Source organism: Leptosomus discolor, chromosome 10, assembly GCF_034619465.1.
Source record: "Leptosomus discolor isolate bLepDis1 chromosome 10, bLepDis1.hap2, whole genome shotgun sequence".
Lineage (NCBI taxonomy): Eukaryota > Metazoa > Chordata > Aves > Leptosomiformes > Leptosomidae > Leptosomus > Leptosomus discolor.
The window spans coordinates 21,941,103-21,952,817 of NC_141400.1; the positions used below are offsets into that span (position 1 = coordinate 21,941,103).

An 11,715-nucleotide genomic window follows, 5' to 3' on the forward strand; every position below is an offset into this window, starting at 1 on the left:
CCCAGTCGGATGGAAACGGTGTATTTTGGAGACAGGTGATTTAATGGTATCTGTTCGCAGCTAGGCGAGTGCAGTTAACGCAAACATGAGATCAAATACTTTTGTAGTATTAGCATTTTTGTTGGATGTACGTGAACATCCACGTGCCTTTTTGGTATAAAGTGAACAACTGAGATTTGTTCTTTCTTTAAAGAAGGTTTCAAACTTTAATTTATTGTGTTTAAGTTTTGCATTTACATTTTCATTCATTGACCAAGCAAGCAAGATGTGCAGTGGTGGCGGCGGCAGGTCAAGGGTTGTAGCTGTTGCAGTGAGTCTGATGACGATACGAGGTCGTCCTGCGGTCTCGGGGAGGTGAGTGTGTGTGTGTATCTCCCTGCAGGGGTGCCGTGAGAAAGGGACGAGACATTTTCCAGCATAGGCAAGTGTGTTTGCTTTTATGCTGAGAATGCGTTCAAAATCGTATCGATGAGTCTTAATATTGATTTTTTTAAGTGTACTGGTGGCTCTGGTTTTGAAAAGACATGTTGTATTTTGAGCTGACCTCCTTTAGCTCAACCACTATCATATCCCTCATTCTCACTGAATTCCTCTGCTTTCTCCTGCGTTAGTTTTCTGATACACTGAGACGTAATTTGGGATTTTTGCTCTTGAGCTGTCGGGTTGTGTCTGGTGCTGCTCGGCAGCTCCCCCCGCCCAGGTTTGCCTGCCGGCCGTTCAGCGTGCTCGCCCGGCGGCGCCAGCCCTGCGGCCGGAGGCTTCTGGCTCTGTCTCCAGCAGGGACCCGCGGGTGCTGCAGCCGGGGCTGCCCGGTGGGGAGAGTCCGGGGCCCAGAGGGTCGCCTCCCCGCTGTTCTGCCCCCCCCCTCCCCCCGCGCATCCCTGTCCCCCCTCAAGTGATTCCCACGGAGATGTTGCCCCATGCGAGGTTTTTGCGGGACGTGCCCCCCGAACCCCCTGCCCTCCGACCTTGTGCCCCCTCCGCCCCGCCATGCTCGGCACCGCCCTCCCACCGCCCCTCGGGGGCCGCCTGCACCCCCCCGACTTGCCCCTCGCCCCCAGCCCAAGCTCAGACCCGCCCCTTCCCCGCCCCGTCCCGTCGGGGGCGTGCCCTCCCGCCCCAGGGGCGCGGGGCGGGCGGGCGCTCGGCGCGCAACGCGCAGGGCTGCTGCGCCGGGGCCGCACCGGGCACGCGCCACCCAGCGGGCGCAGCTGCCGCGCGGCCAAAGCGCGGTCCCGCAGCGCGGCGGTCGCGCGCCGGCTGTGGCATTTCCGGCGCGCCGTCGGTGGCCGACGCCTGCGCGGTGCGCGAGGGCAGTATGGCGGCGGGTGAGGGCCGAGGCCGGCGGTGAGGCGAGCGAGCCCCTTCGGCGGGTGCGGGGGTCTCTGCTGGCCGCTGGCCGCCGGGGGTGGCGGGACGGGAAGCCTCGGGACGTGCTGCGGCGGGCTGCCGGTCTGCTCGGGGCGAGCCGAGTCAGGGCAGCCCCGGGGAGCTCCCGGGAGCTGGTGGGAGGGAAGAGGGGAAGGAGGCGGACGCCCCTCCAAGCGCCGGGTGCCTTCCCAACTCACCAGAGCTCCCCTTGAGCCTTCCCCGGTCCAGCTCGCTCCGCGCAGCTGCCCCCAGCTCCAGCACCTCCCCTGCAGCCTGTCTCCCCAGGTCATCCTGTTGTGATGGCAGCAAGCTGGCCCTCGGATGCACTTGATTCTGCCTTAACGTGGATGCCATTAGCTGCGGTGCAGGGAAAAAGTGGCATCTCCAGAAGCTGCTGTGGAAGGAGGCGATTTGGCCAGGGATGATCTACGGTCATAATGGTCACTGATTCTTCTTCTTTTCTCCCAGAGGCTGCACTGGGGGCACAGGTGTCCCTTCCTCCCCTGGAGATGCTGTTGTCTGCACCCGCCTCGGTCTTGCCTGGGTTGTCTCTGCCTGGCCTCGCTCTTGTCGCGGCATGGGGGCAAAAAGGGGCAGGCAGAGCGCTTGCTAGCTGTGGGCAGTGGACAGGAGCTGCTGCGGCTGAAGCTGGAGAGGCCAGCGAAAGGTAAAGAAGAAGGAATCAAAGGCCATCCGGCCGGCAGCTGCCTCCCGCTGCAGGCAAGACCGAGCCTGCCAGTGTGCACCGGAGAGTCCGTGTGCGTAACCCACGGCGCGGTACGGCCATGTGACGCATAAGCGAGTGAGGCTACATGTCTAGGAAGCTTTGTCTCGTGAGAGTTGAGACAGCCATGTAATCTTTTAGGTGGAGAACCACCATATGACCGGACCTACAGAAGAGGAAGGGAGGAGAGGAAGAGAAGGAAGCATCTGAATGGGCAAATTCTCCCGGCAGCACTAAGAGCAAGAGATGCGGTGAGTCCTGGGCCCTCGGGGCCCCATCACCCCACTTGTGTGTCCCAGGCCCTCCCTGTCCCTCCCCTGGCCCCCTGTCTTTCACATGCTGCTGTGATTCCCCCTCACCTCCCCCTGCCCCTGTCTTTTTTTTTTTTTTTTTTTTTTTTTTTTTTTTTTTTCTTTTCCCTTTCTTGGTCTCTCTCTGTCCAGCTCCTGGTCTCTAGTTTTAAATTCTCTTGTCTCTCTGGAAGCCTGTCAGGACTTTTCTCTGTCTGGCTCTCTGTCCCTGTTGTTTAATTCCTTCCTGTGTGCCCTTTTAGGCCTCACCATTTTTATTTGCTCAGTCTCTCTTGGTCCAACACAAGATCCGGATTTTTTAAAATTCCTCCCTCTCTGCCCTGCAGCCTGTTGCTTTCGAAGTTCATGTTGCAATTTCATTCCTTCCCGTCTCGCCCTGTCTGGCTCCCTGCCAGGATTTTTCAATTCTTCCCTGTCTGTCTCGCAGCCCGTTGTTGCTTTCTTGTTCTCTCTGTCTCTGTCGGGCTCCCTGTCCCTGTCTTTACCCACTTTTAAAAATGCCTTCCTCTCTGCCTTGTACGCATTGTTCTTGAAACTTCTGTTTCCTGACGTCTCTCTGTAGATTGCTCCTGGTCCCAGATGTTTATTTCTTCCCTCTCTGTCCTGTGGCCTGTTGCGATTTGGTGTTTCTGCGTCTCTCCTGTTCCTGACTTTCGGTCCCCGTTTTTCAGTTTCTCCCTCTCAGCCCTGTAGCCCACTGCTGTTATCTCTCTGTCCTCATCTCTCTCTGGCTGGTTCCCTCTCCCCACATATGTGGTTCCTCCTTCTGCCCTGTGGCCCATCACTGTTTTTCCATTCTCTGTCCCGTTCCTTTTCCCGAGTCTTCAGTTGCTCCCTCTCTGTCCTGTAGCCCATCGTGGGGCTTTGTTTCTTTCTCCATCGCTCCCCGTCCGGCTCCCTGCCCCACCTTTTTAATCCTTCACTTGCTGCCATGTGGCGGCTCCCCGCTATCTTCCCTTTCTTCATATCTCTCTCTGGACGGCTCCCGCTTCCCTGTTTTTCAGTTTCTTCCTTCTGGGCTCTGTAGCCTGTGGTGATTGTGCTGCTTTCTCCTTCTCTCTGTCCGGCTCTGGATCCCATTTTTTTAATTCCTCCTGCTTCTCCCTGTAGCCTGTCTTTCTGTCTGCGCCCTCCCCCTTTATCTGTCTCCCCACCCCACCTCTGGCCCCCTGTCCCTGTGTTTTAATTCTTCCCTCTCTGCCCTCTAGCTGTTGCTGTGCTTCCTGCGTGTGTCACACTGGGTCCGGCCCTTCGTCTCTGTCTTTTCATTCCTCCCGCTCCTCCCTGGAGCCCGTCGCTGTCATTTTCTTTTGCTGTTTCTCTGTCTGGCTCCAGATCCTCACATCTTCCCCCCCCCCCCCGCTTCATTGCTCCTGGCTGTTTTTTCTGTCTCGATCTCTGTGCCTGGCTCTGGCTCCCTGTTTTTTCACTCCTCCCTCTCTGTCCTGTAGCCCATCGGCACATTTTCTTTCTTTGGGCTCTCTTTGGCCGTTTCCCTGTCCCTGTTGTTCAGTTTCTTCCTTCTCAGCCCTGTAGTGTGGCGTGATTCTTTTTCTTTCTCCTCCTCTCCGAGCTCCCAGTCCCTCCCTTTTAATTCCTCCCTCTCTGTCCTGTTGCCTGTCAGGTGTCTGTGTCCTGGAGTCCCCAGCCCACCCCCCCAGCCCCTTCTTGCTTTTACACTTCCTGTCTGTGTTTTTTAATTCCTCCTCCTTTGCTGTGTAGCCTGTCACTTTTTTCTTTTCTCCATCTCTATGTCTCAGTGCCCCCATTTTTTAATTCTTACTCTCTGCCCTCTACCCCACCCCTATTTTTGCCTTTCTCCATCCCTCTGTATCCAGCTCCCTGTCCCTGTTGATTATTTTCTCCCTCTTACTCCTGCACCAGCTGCTCTTCCCTGCTGTTGCCATCCTTCTCTGTTCAGCTCCTTGTCCCCAGATTTTAATTCCTCCTTCTGCCCCCTGTAGCTTGTCTGGATTTTCCCCCTGCTCTCTGTCTGGCTCCCTCTCTGCCTTTTCACTCCATTTCGGCTCGGGCGCCATGCTCAGCGCTGCATCCGGCGAGCAGCAGGCTGTCCTGCCGGTGGGCGCTGCCGGTAACAGCCGCGCGATGCTGCAGGGCCTGTGGGATGGGGCCACCGTGCCCACTGCCACCTCCCCGTGAGGAAAGGCCGCTGCTGCCCCCTGGGCACAGGGCTGGTGAGCACGCTCTTTTCATCCGCCCGGCTCCCTGACTCCGTTTTCCTTGCACCATGTCCCTGCAGGGCTCTGTGTCCTTTCTTTATCTGTGTCTCCCTGTCTCTGTTCTTTTCCTGGTACCTCTTTTTCTCTGCTCCTCGGTTCCTCTCCCTCACCTTATTTTTCTTTTTCTGTTCCTCTGCCCAGCTCCCCATGGCTGTGTTTTCGTTCTCCATACCCGCTGCCCCAGCGTGGACTGCCGAGCGGTCCCAGGGAAGGGTGAGTGGATGGGCTCGGAGCCCCAGAGCAGGTGCGTTCCTGGCACTTAGATGCGTTTGCAAATAAACCCTCGCTCTGTCTCCTTTGTACTTGCTGAGCGGCGGTCAGAGAGTCTATGGGAGCAGGTACACAGCGGGGGTAAGGGGCCACGGCTGCAGCTGCGGGCTGGGGCTGGAGGAGCCCCGGAGAGAGCCAGCGAGGCTGATGGCGATGGCCGCTCTGTGTCATGGGGCCGCAGCCCCAGGGGATGGTGCTGCTAGGGCACGCCTGCCCGAGAGTGCTGACAGCAGACGTCGGGCCCCGTCAGGGCAGCTCCCAGAGCTTTTCTGAGCTGGTGGAGAGGAAGGAGGAAGAGGGGCAGATGGCTGCCTCTGGGCACCTGGAGGCCTTCCCACCCCCTGGAAAAGTCTTCCAGCCTGTGCGCACCATGCAGCTGCCCACAGCTCCAGCACCTGTCCCGTAGCCCCCGACCACCCCAGACCCTGCCCTCACGGCAGCAAGCTGACCTGTGAACGTGCTTTATTGCCCCATAAGCGCGGGTGCTGTTGGCATTGGTCTGGGGCAGGAGGGGGTGTCCCTAGGAGCTCCTGCAGAAGGAGGGATTTCTGCCTGGGGAAAGGGGCGGCCGTCGCTGTGGACAACAGTTGGCCGTTCTTTATGTCTCCCAGGGGCAGCGCTGAGGACTCGGTTGCCGGTTCCTCCCCGGCGATGTTGCTGACTGCATCTGGCTCAGGTTTCTGTCCTTATTCTCCCAGTTAAAGTGGTTCCGTTAGTTTAATTCCCTGCCCGGTCTCGTTGCTGGTGCCACAGATGCAGTAGAAGAGCAGGTGTTGTCCTTTGCGGTGTGGGTCGCTGTCTTTGCTCAGCGCTTTGTACCCCATAACACGGAGGCAGGTGAGGAAACTCCCCGCTGCTCCTCTGGCCGCCCTTGTGTCTGCTAGGGGTCGCCCCAGCCCCTTTCCCAGGGGATTGCAGGAAGGGCGGTGAGCAGGACCCCAGGTGTACGAGCCCCGGCCTCTGCACAGGGAGCCTGTTCTGCTCCGGGGCTGCTGTGGTGCGGGCGCTCTGCTGGTCAGGTCGCTGGCAGCAGCTCTTGGAGACAGCTGGGCTGTGCGGGCATCGGGGGTTTGGTCACGGCGAGAAGTGGAAGCGTCGGTGTGAGGGAAGAGTTTCGGGACCGGCTGAGGTTTGGCTGTAGGCATAGTAGAAAGTACCCTTGTATGCAGTTGTTTTTGTTGTTTCAGGCTGGCGGTTTTCCGCTGAGGGTTTGGGGGTGGCAAAATGGTTTAATAGCCTGCCATTTTTTTTTTTTTTTTTAATTTTAGATGCATTGCGTTTTCCTGGAATTCCTGACTATGGGAGATGGAACCTTGGTTTGTTTTCCCACTGTTTTTACTGCGTGCTGTGTAAGTTGCTGGTGTCTTGATCTACGCTGGTTTTTCTCTCTTGATAGGACTGATGGTGAGATTCTCCAGTGGGGGTTAGAGTTAGCATCTTGTACTCGCCTGTATATGGAGTTTGAGCGTTTCTCGAGAAGGCATCTTCTCTAGAACTTCTCAGAGAAGAGGGTCTGTGTTCTTTGCGCTGGTAACAGTCTCCGGCCGGGGTCTGTCTTCTGTCGTAGGCCTGGGCACGCAAGCCTTCCTGTTACTCCGTTTCTGACTTTTTCATGATGCGCCTGATGAGTCGTGTCGTAGTGCTGGTCATGGCAGTTACGTTTCCGTGTTGTTTTTCACCTGTTGTGTGTTTAGCACCGGTTTCTGTGGTTGTAAGGTGCCTGTGTTAGATCTTTGAGCTGCCGTGGTTTTTCCGTCAGCCGACTGCCGCTGTGATTCCTCGAGGCCTTTAGTGGTAAGGAGGCGGTTGGTGGTACTTGTTCCGTGTGCGCTATACCGCACATTACTGGGGTCTTGATCCTCCGGTGGTTTATTCTTTTGCGGTAGGCGGGCGCATCAGTAGCCGCACCGAGGGTCTCGTGCTCCTCGACTCACTGGCGTACCGCCGACCGAGCGCTCCCTGTCTCGCGCGAGAAGCTCCACATGCAGATCTGTCCAGCGCGTCTTGTGTCCGAGAAGGTGACGGGCGGTCCGGGATGCGCCAGGGTATCCGCTGTCGAGCAGTCTGTTCTCATGGAGCCCTCTTCTGGGATGACGACTTCTCCGCGTCCTGTGGATATTGGGTCTTGGGGCCCGGCTTCTCGCGCGTCCACCGTTGCGGTTGCAGCTGTATCTTTTCATCAGGGGCCGCGGCGTTTGACTTCTGGGGCGGAAGGTGTTAAGGGTCATATGTGTAGGGCCGGGTGTTGCCTTGGCTTTGGTTTTCTGTGATGGCTGGCTGTTGTTGGAGTCTAGAGGGTATTCCTACGTGGAAAGGAGACCTCCGGAACCGTTAAGCTGTTGCTCCGCATCCGGGTGACTCGTTCGATGCCGTTTTCAGATGCAGTGAGACGAGCTGTGTGCCAAAGGGTTAGAGGAGGGGCAGGGGAGCGGCTGTAAGAAGGTGGGTTGGCGCGCGGTGTCGGCGGGCAGATGCGGCTGGTGGCTGTGTGAGCAGCTGACAGGTCTTGGTAGGTTTGTTGTATTCCGAAGGCGCAAAGCAGCGAGCGAAGCGAGGTATCGGCACCGCGGGTGGCTGGGGCGAGGCGAGCTGGCACTGCTGGGCTGCAGCAGTGCAGTTACTTTTCAGGCGTTGTGTTGTTCATTAAGTTTATAAGCATCCCTTATTGGTTGTGTTTTACAGGTGGCACCTGAGCCTCAACGCGGCAGCTGGCAGAGGTAGGGTGGGTGGGTGGCCGAAGTAGAGGAGGAGGAGAGGGGAATGGGCCCGGGCAGGCTGTGGTTTCGGGTGGTATCTCAGCACGTGCTTTTTGTTTTGGCTTTCGCAGGTCACGCACGTAGCCTCGGAGGGGCGAAGCCACATGCCAGCCAGCGGCCTGAGGAGGCGAGGCAGTTGTCAGCCGGGCTGGCGTCCGAAAGTGGAGCGTCCTGCGGCGGCTCGGTCAAGCGTTTCTGTGCGGTTGTGTAGGTGTTACTTAGTTGCCTTTGGAGTTGGGTGAGCTTTTGACATGGTGAGCTAAGGAGCAGCAAGGAGGAGCGTGGGGCTTGTGATTTCTCCCAAGTGTGACGGTATTTCTGTGTCTATTGCTACCTTAGGTGCCACAAGCGATGACGGCTGCAGCGTCCAACACGGGAATCGATGCGGAGCTGTTGAGCGGAAAACCATGTTCCTTTTGAGGAGGAGGGTGTTTCGAGGAGGTCTGTGGTGACCCGTGTGACAACTACCGCTGTCAGCGGTGTGTGGGGTTTTTTTTTACTGCAGGCGACGAGGAGGAATGTGGTAACTGCAGGAGTAATTGGGTTAGTTGATGTGATTTCTGTTGAGGATGGACGCGGGTCCCCAGCCCTCTGGAAGTGAAGCTGAGGGACCGGGGACCGTTGTCCTGCAGCGCATAACTTTGATTTCAGTTGGAAAAGAGATTTTCCCGGGATGGAAATCTTTCTCCTTCAAAGAAATTGCATTGTACGAACTGCCTGTCGGACTCTGTGTGCTTGGCTGTAAAAGTCATGAGCAGCGAGACTTTTTGCCCTCTTTTGAAAAACAAAACAACAGAAAAGTCAATTTGTTTCCAAAGACCGAAGCACAGCAGGTGTTCCAAAAGTGGATGGCGTCGCTGGTCTTTGCATTCTCGGTTGCAACAGTCGAGATACGATTATACAATTAAAAAATGTTCCTCTGCGTGCTTTGGTACAGCCAGAAGCCTTATCGCATCTGCTGGTCCTGTTTGGTGGCCTTACCTATTGCAGCCCTGGGGATTTGAATTTCTTTTTTTTTTTTTTTTTTCTTTTTAATGAGTGAAACCATGTGGGGGATCTGTATTTCACTGATCTTTTCCTATCATACATGAAACTCTAGAGAAAGTTAAAATTGTATAATTGGCAGAATGACTAGCGCAGTTTAAACTCGCTGCCGAATCAGTACAGCATGTAATTTATGAGGTGTACTTAAGCGGTCAGGGGTTTCTCTAACTCTTCCAAGCCAGAGGCAGCTGCATGTTACTGAGTTTCTTCCCTGTGTTTTGACAGAGCGCTCTGAAATACTTCGTTTCTAATCATGTGACATGATAGAACAAGGCGGTGGGGGAGCAGAGTCAAATAACTGTGTATTTTGGAGACAGGTGTAAGTATAGATCTAGATGGGGGTGTACAGCCTTGTCCTGCAGCAGCGCTGTAAGGAAGGGCGTCAAACATGAGCAAGAGCAGTTGCTTTTCTGCTAAGAATGTGTTGGAAATCGTATCTGTTTGTCTTTCTATAGGGTGTTAAGTATTCAAATCACTCTGGTTTGTAGAGGATGCGTCTGTATTTTGGGCTGGTCTCCTTCAGTTCGACTGCTCTCCTGTCCCTCGTTCTATTGAATTCCTCTCCTTTCTCCTGTGTTGTTCTTCTAATGTGCTGAACTATGGTTGGGGCCTTTTGTTTCCCGATGTCTTGCTGTGAGTGTCCGGTGCTGCGCAGCAGCTCCCCCCCCCCCCGCCAGGTTTGCCTGCTGCCAGTTGCGCAGCGCTCTCGCCCCGCGGGGCCAGCTCTGTCTCCATCCAAGGGCTGCCCTGCAGGCACAGCAGTCACGGCTGTCCGGTGGGGAAAGGGGCAGTTGTTGCTCTGGGGAGCCCATCTGGGCATGGTCCGGGACGGGGAACGTGGCAAAGCCGAGCGCCAGCAAGAGCCACGGCACTGTCCTTTGGCGGATGCCCCCCGCCCCTCTGCTGTGTGGCAGCTGACGTTGATGATCCGGCGTGGGGCAGGCATCGAGAGTGGATTCTTATCTCGTGGGCTGTTGCAGGTGAGTGCTCGTCTGTGGCTTATGCTGGGGAGAGCCCTTGGCACTGGTCATCCCCCACCCCTCTCTGGGTCGCCCTGTACCCCCACTGTCAGAGAAAGGCGCAGGTGCTGCTGCCCCGCTGTGACCGCACGGGGGTGCTGCGTGAAACGGCGCTCTGTGCTGTCTGCGCGTGGGGGCCTGTGGTACTGCAGCCGGGGATATGCGCATGCGCGCTTGCGGCCCTTTGCGGGGCTCTCTACTACCGCCATTGGAGTAGGATTGGGTACTGGGGCGTGGTACACGGGCGTGTGCGGCGACACCGATTTGTGGCGCTTGCTACTGCCACCCTGTGACCCAAAAGCGGTACTGCAGCCCCGAAGGCGATGCCGCGCTCCCTGCTGCCACCCTGTGACCAAAAAGCGGTGCTGCAGCCCTAGCGGCGTGCTGCCGCGCTCTCTGCTGCCACCGTATGACCATAGTGCGGTACTGCATCCGGGAAGCCGCGCATGCGCTTTGGCGGCGCGGTGCCGCGCTCTCTGCTGTCACTGTGTGAGCAAAGACCGGTACTGCAGGCTAGAAGCCGCGCATGCGCTTTGGCGGCGCGTTGCCGCGCTCTCTGCTGCCACTGTGTGAGCAAAGACCGGTACTGCAGGCTAGAAGCCGCGCATGCGCTTTGGCGGCGCGTTGCCGCGCTCTCTGCTGCCACCGTATGACCATAGTGCGGTACTGCAGCCGGGAAGGCGCGCATGAGCCATGGCAGCGCGTTGCCGCGCTCCCTGCTGCCACCCTGTGACCGAAAAGCGGTACTGCATCCCCGAAGGCGCTGCCGCGCTCCCTGCTGCTACCCTTTGATCGAAAGGCGGTACTGCAGCCCCGGGTGCGCGCTGCCGCGCTCTCTTCTGCTGCCGCCTACAGTGGGTGGGCTGCTCACCGCACGCTCTCCCCTTTCTGCCCCGTGGCGGCCCCTTCCCCAGGGGATGTTTGGAAGGGCGGTGGGCGGGGCCTGGGGTAGATGAGTCCCGGGCTCTGCCCAAGGACCTCTTTCTGTGGGAGGTGAGAGCTGTGGGATTGGGCAAGCTCCAGCAGCAGCCACAGTAGAGAGTGCCCTGGGATGCAGCTTGGGCTTTTTTTTTTTTTTTTTCATCAGCAGTTTCATACGGAGTGTTCAGGGGTGACGAGAGGGTATTAAAACACACACCTTTTTAAACTGATTTTGTTGTTGCTGTTGTTGTTTTGTTTTAGGTGCACTGGATTCTCCTGGAATTCTGAACTTTCTGCAGGATGGCAATTTGGTGTTTGTGATGCCATTTCCCTTCCTAGGACTAAAGGTGAGATAATCGAGTAGCATGAGGATGTGCACCACGTCTGCATCTGTCTATGCCACCCCCCCATCCCCCTGTCTGTGCCTTCAGGTGGGGTTTTTCCCATGCCACCCCCATCTTTGTGGCCTTGACTCCTATGTGTGTGCCTGGCCCTACTTCCCATGTCCCTGCCTCCCATGGGCCTGCCTTGCTTGCTTTTTTTCACGGTAGGGATGGAAAACGACGAGTATATGTAAGAAGGCAGTCTTTATAAAGTTGCAAAAGCCAATATAGCTGAGATGGTGCAGCAGAAAAAGCATACCCTTTTATAACCTTTCTTATCTGTCCACCTCTTCATGCACTAAGGCTGCTAAAATGATTCGCTCAATAGCTCTGTCCATTCACCTCCATTCACATACTGATTGGCTGGAGCTCCTACTGTATTTCCCACTGTATCTACTGTTCTCTTGCCAAGTTTCTCCTCTGTGGTATTTTACTTGCTCAGTCTCTTCTTGCTCAGTCTCTTATCACTTCCTCAAACTTGTTTACAACATTCTTCATCCACTTCTTCCGTCTTTTCAAGGGTATACTGGAATGCTGTCAAGGTCAACTTCATCTTCCTCAGTCAGGTTATCCCCATCAGCTTTTTGTACCCACTTTATGGGTGTGCATAGCTCACACCCTATTCTCCCCCTGTGCAACTGACTTCCCCCCCTCCGCCATGGGTGTGCCTTGCACC

The 11,715-nt window shown here is 56.5% G+C and overlaps 1 protein-coding gene across 1 annotated transcript; it reads left to right on the top strand.

Annotated features, from left to right (window-relative positions):
• The first annotated feature begins 319 nt into the window (after window positions 1-319).
• Window positions 320-8,594, top strand: LOC147414813 (uncharacterized). The gene is made up of 9 exons (XM_086470850.1): window positions 320-354; window positions 1,229-1,328; window positions 1,840-2,038; window positions 2,237-2,346; window positions 4,788-4,859; window positions 6,185-6,265; window positions 7,599-7,633; window positions 7,744-7,879; window positions 8,012-8,594. The coding sequence occupies exons 1-8, from the start codon at window positions 320-322 to the stop codon at window positions 7,754-7,756; spliced, it is 645 nt and encodes a 214-aa protein (XP_086326976.1). The 3' UTR covers window positions 7,757-7,879; window positions 8,012-8,594.
• The last annotated feature ends 3,121 nt before the right edge of the window (window positions 8,595-11,715 follow it).

Excerpts from the sequence above, each read along its gene's own strand:
- LOC147414813 (XM_086470850.1), top strand. The coding sequence starts at position 320 with ATGACGATACGAGGTCGTCCTGCGGTCTCGGGGAG. Across the intron at positions 355-1,228 it reads CGTCCTGCGGTCTCGGGGAG|CGCGGTCCCGCAGCGCGGCG; the intron begins GTGAGTGTGTGT and ends GCGCGGCCAAAG. Across the intron at positions 4,860-6,184 it reads CCGAGCGGTCCCAGGGAAGG|ATGCATTGCGTTTTCCTGGA; the intron begins GTGAGTGGATGG and ends TTTTAATTTTAG.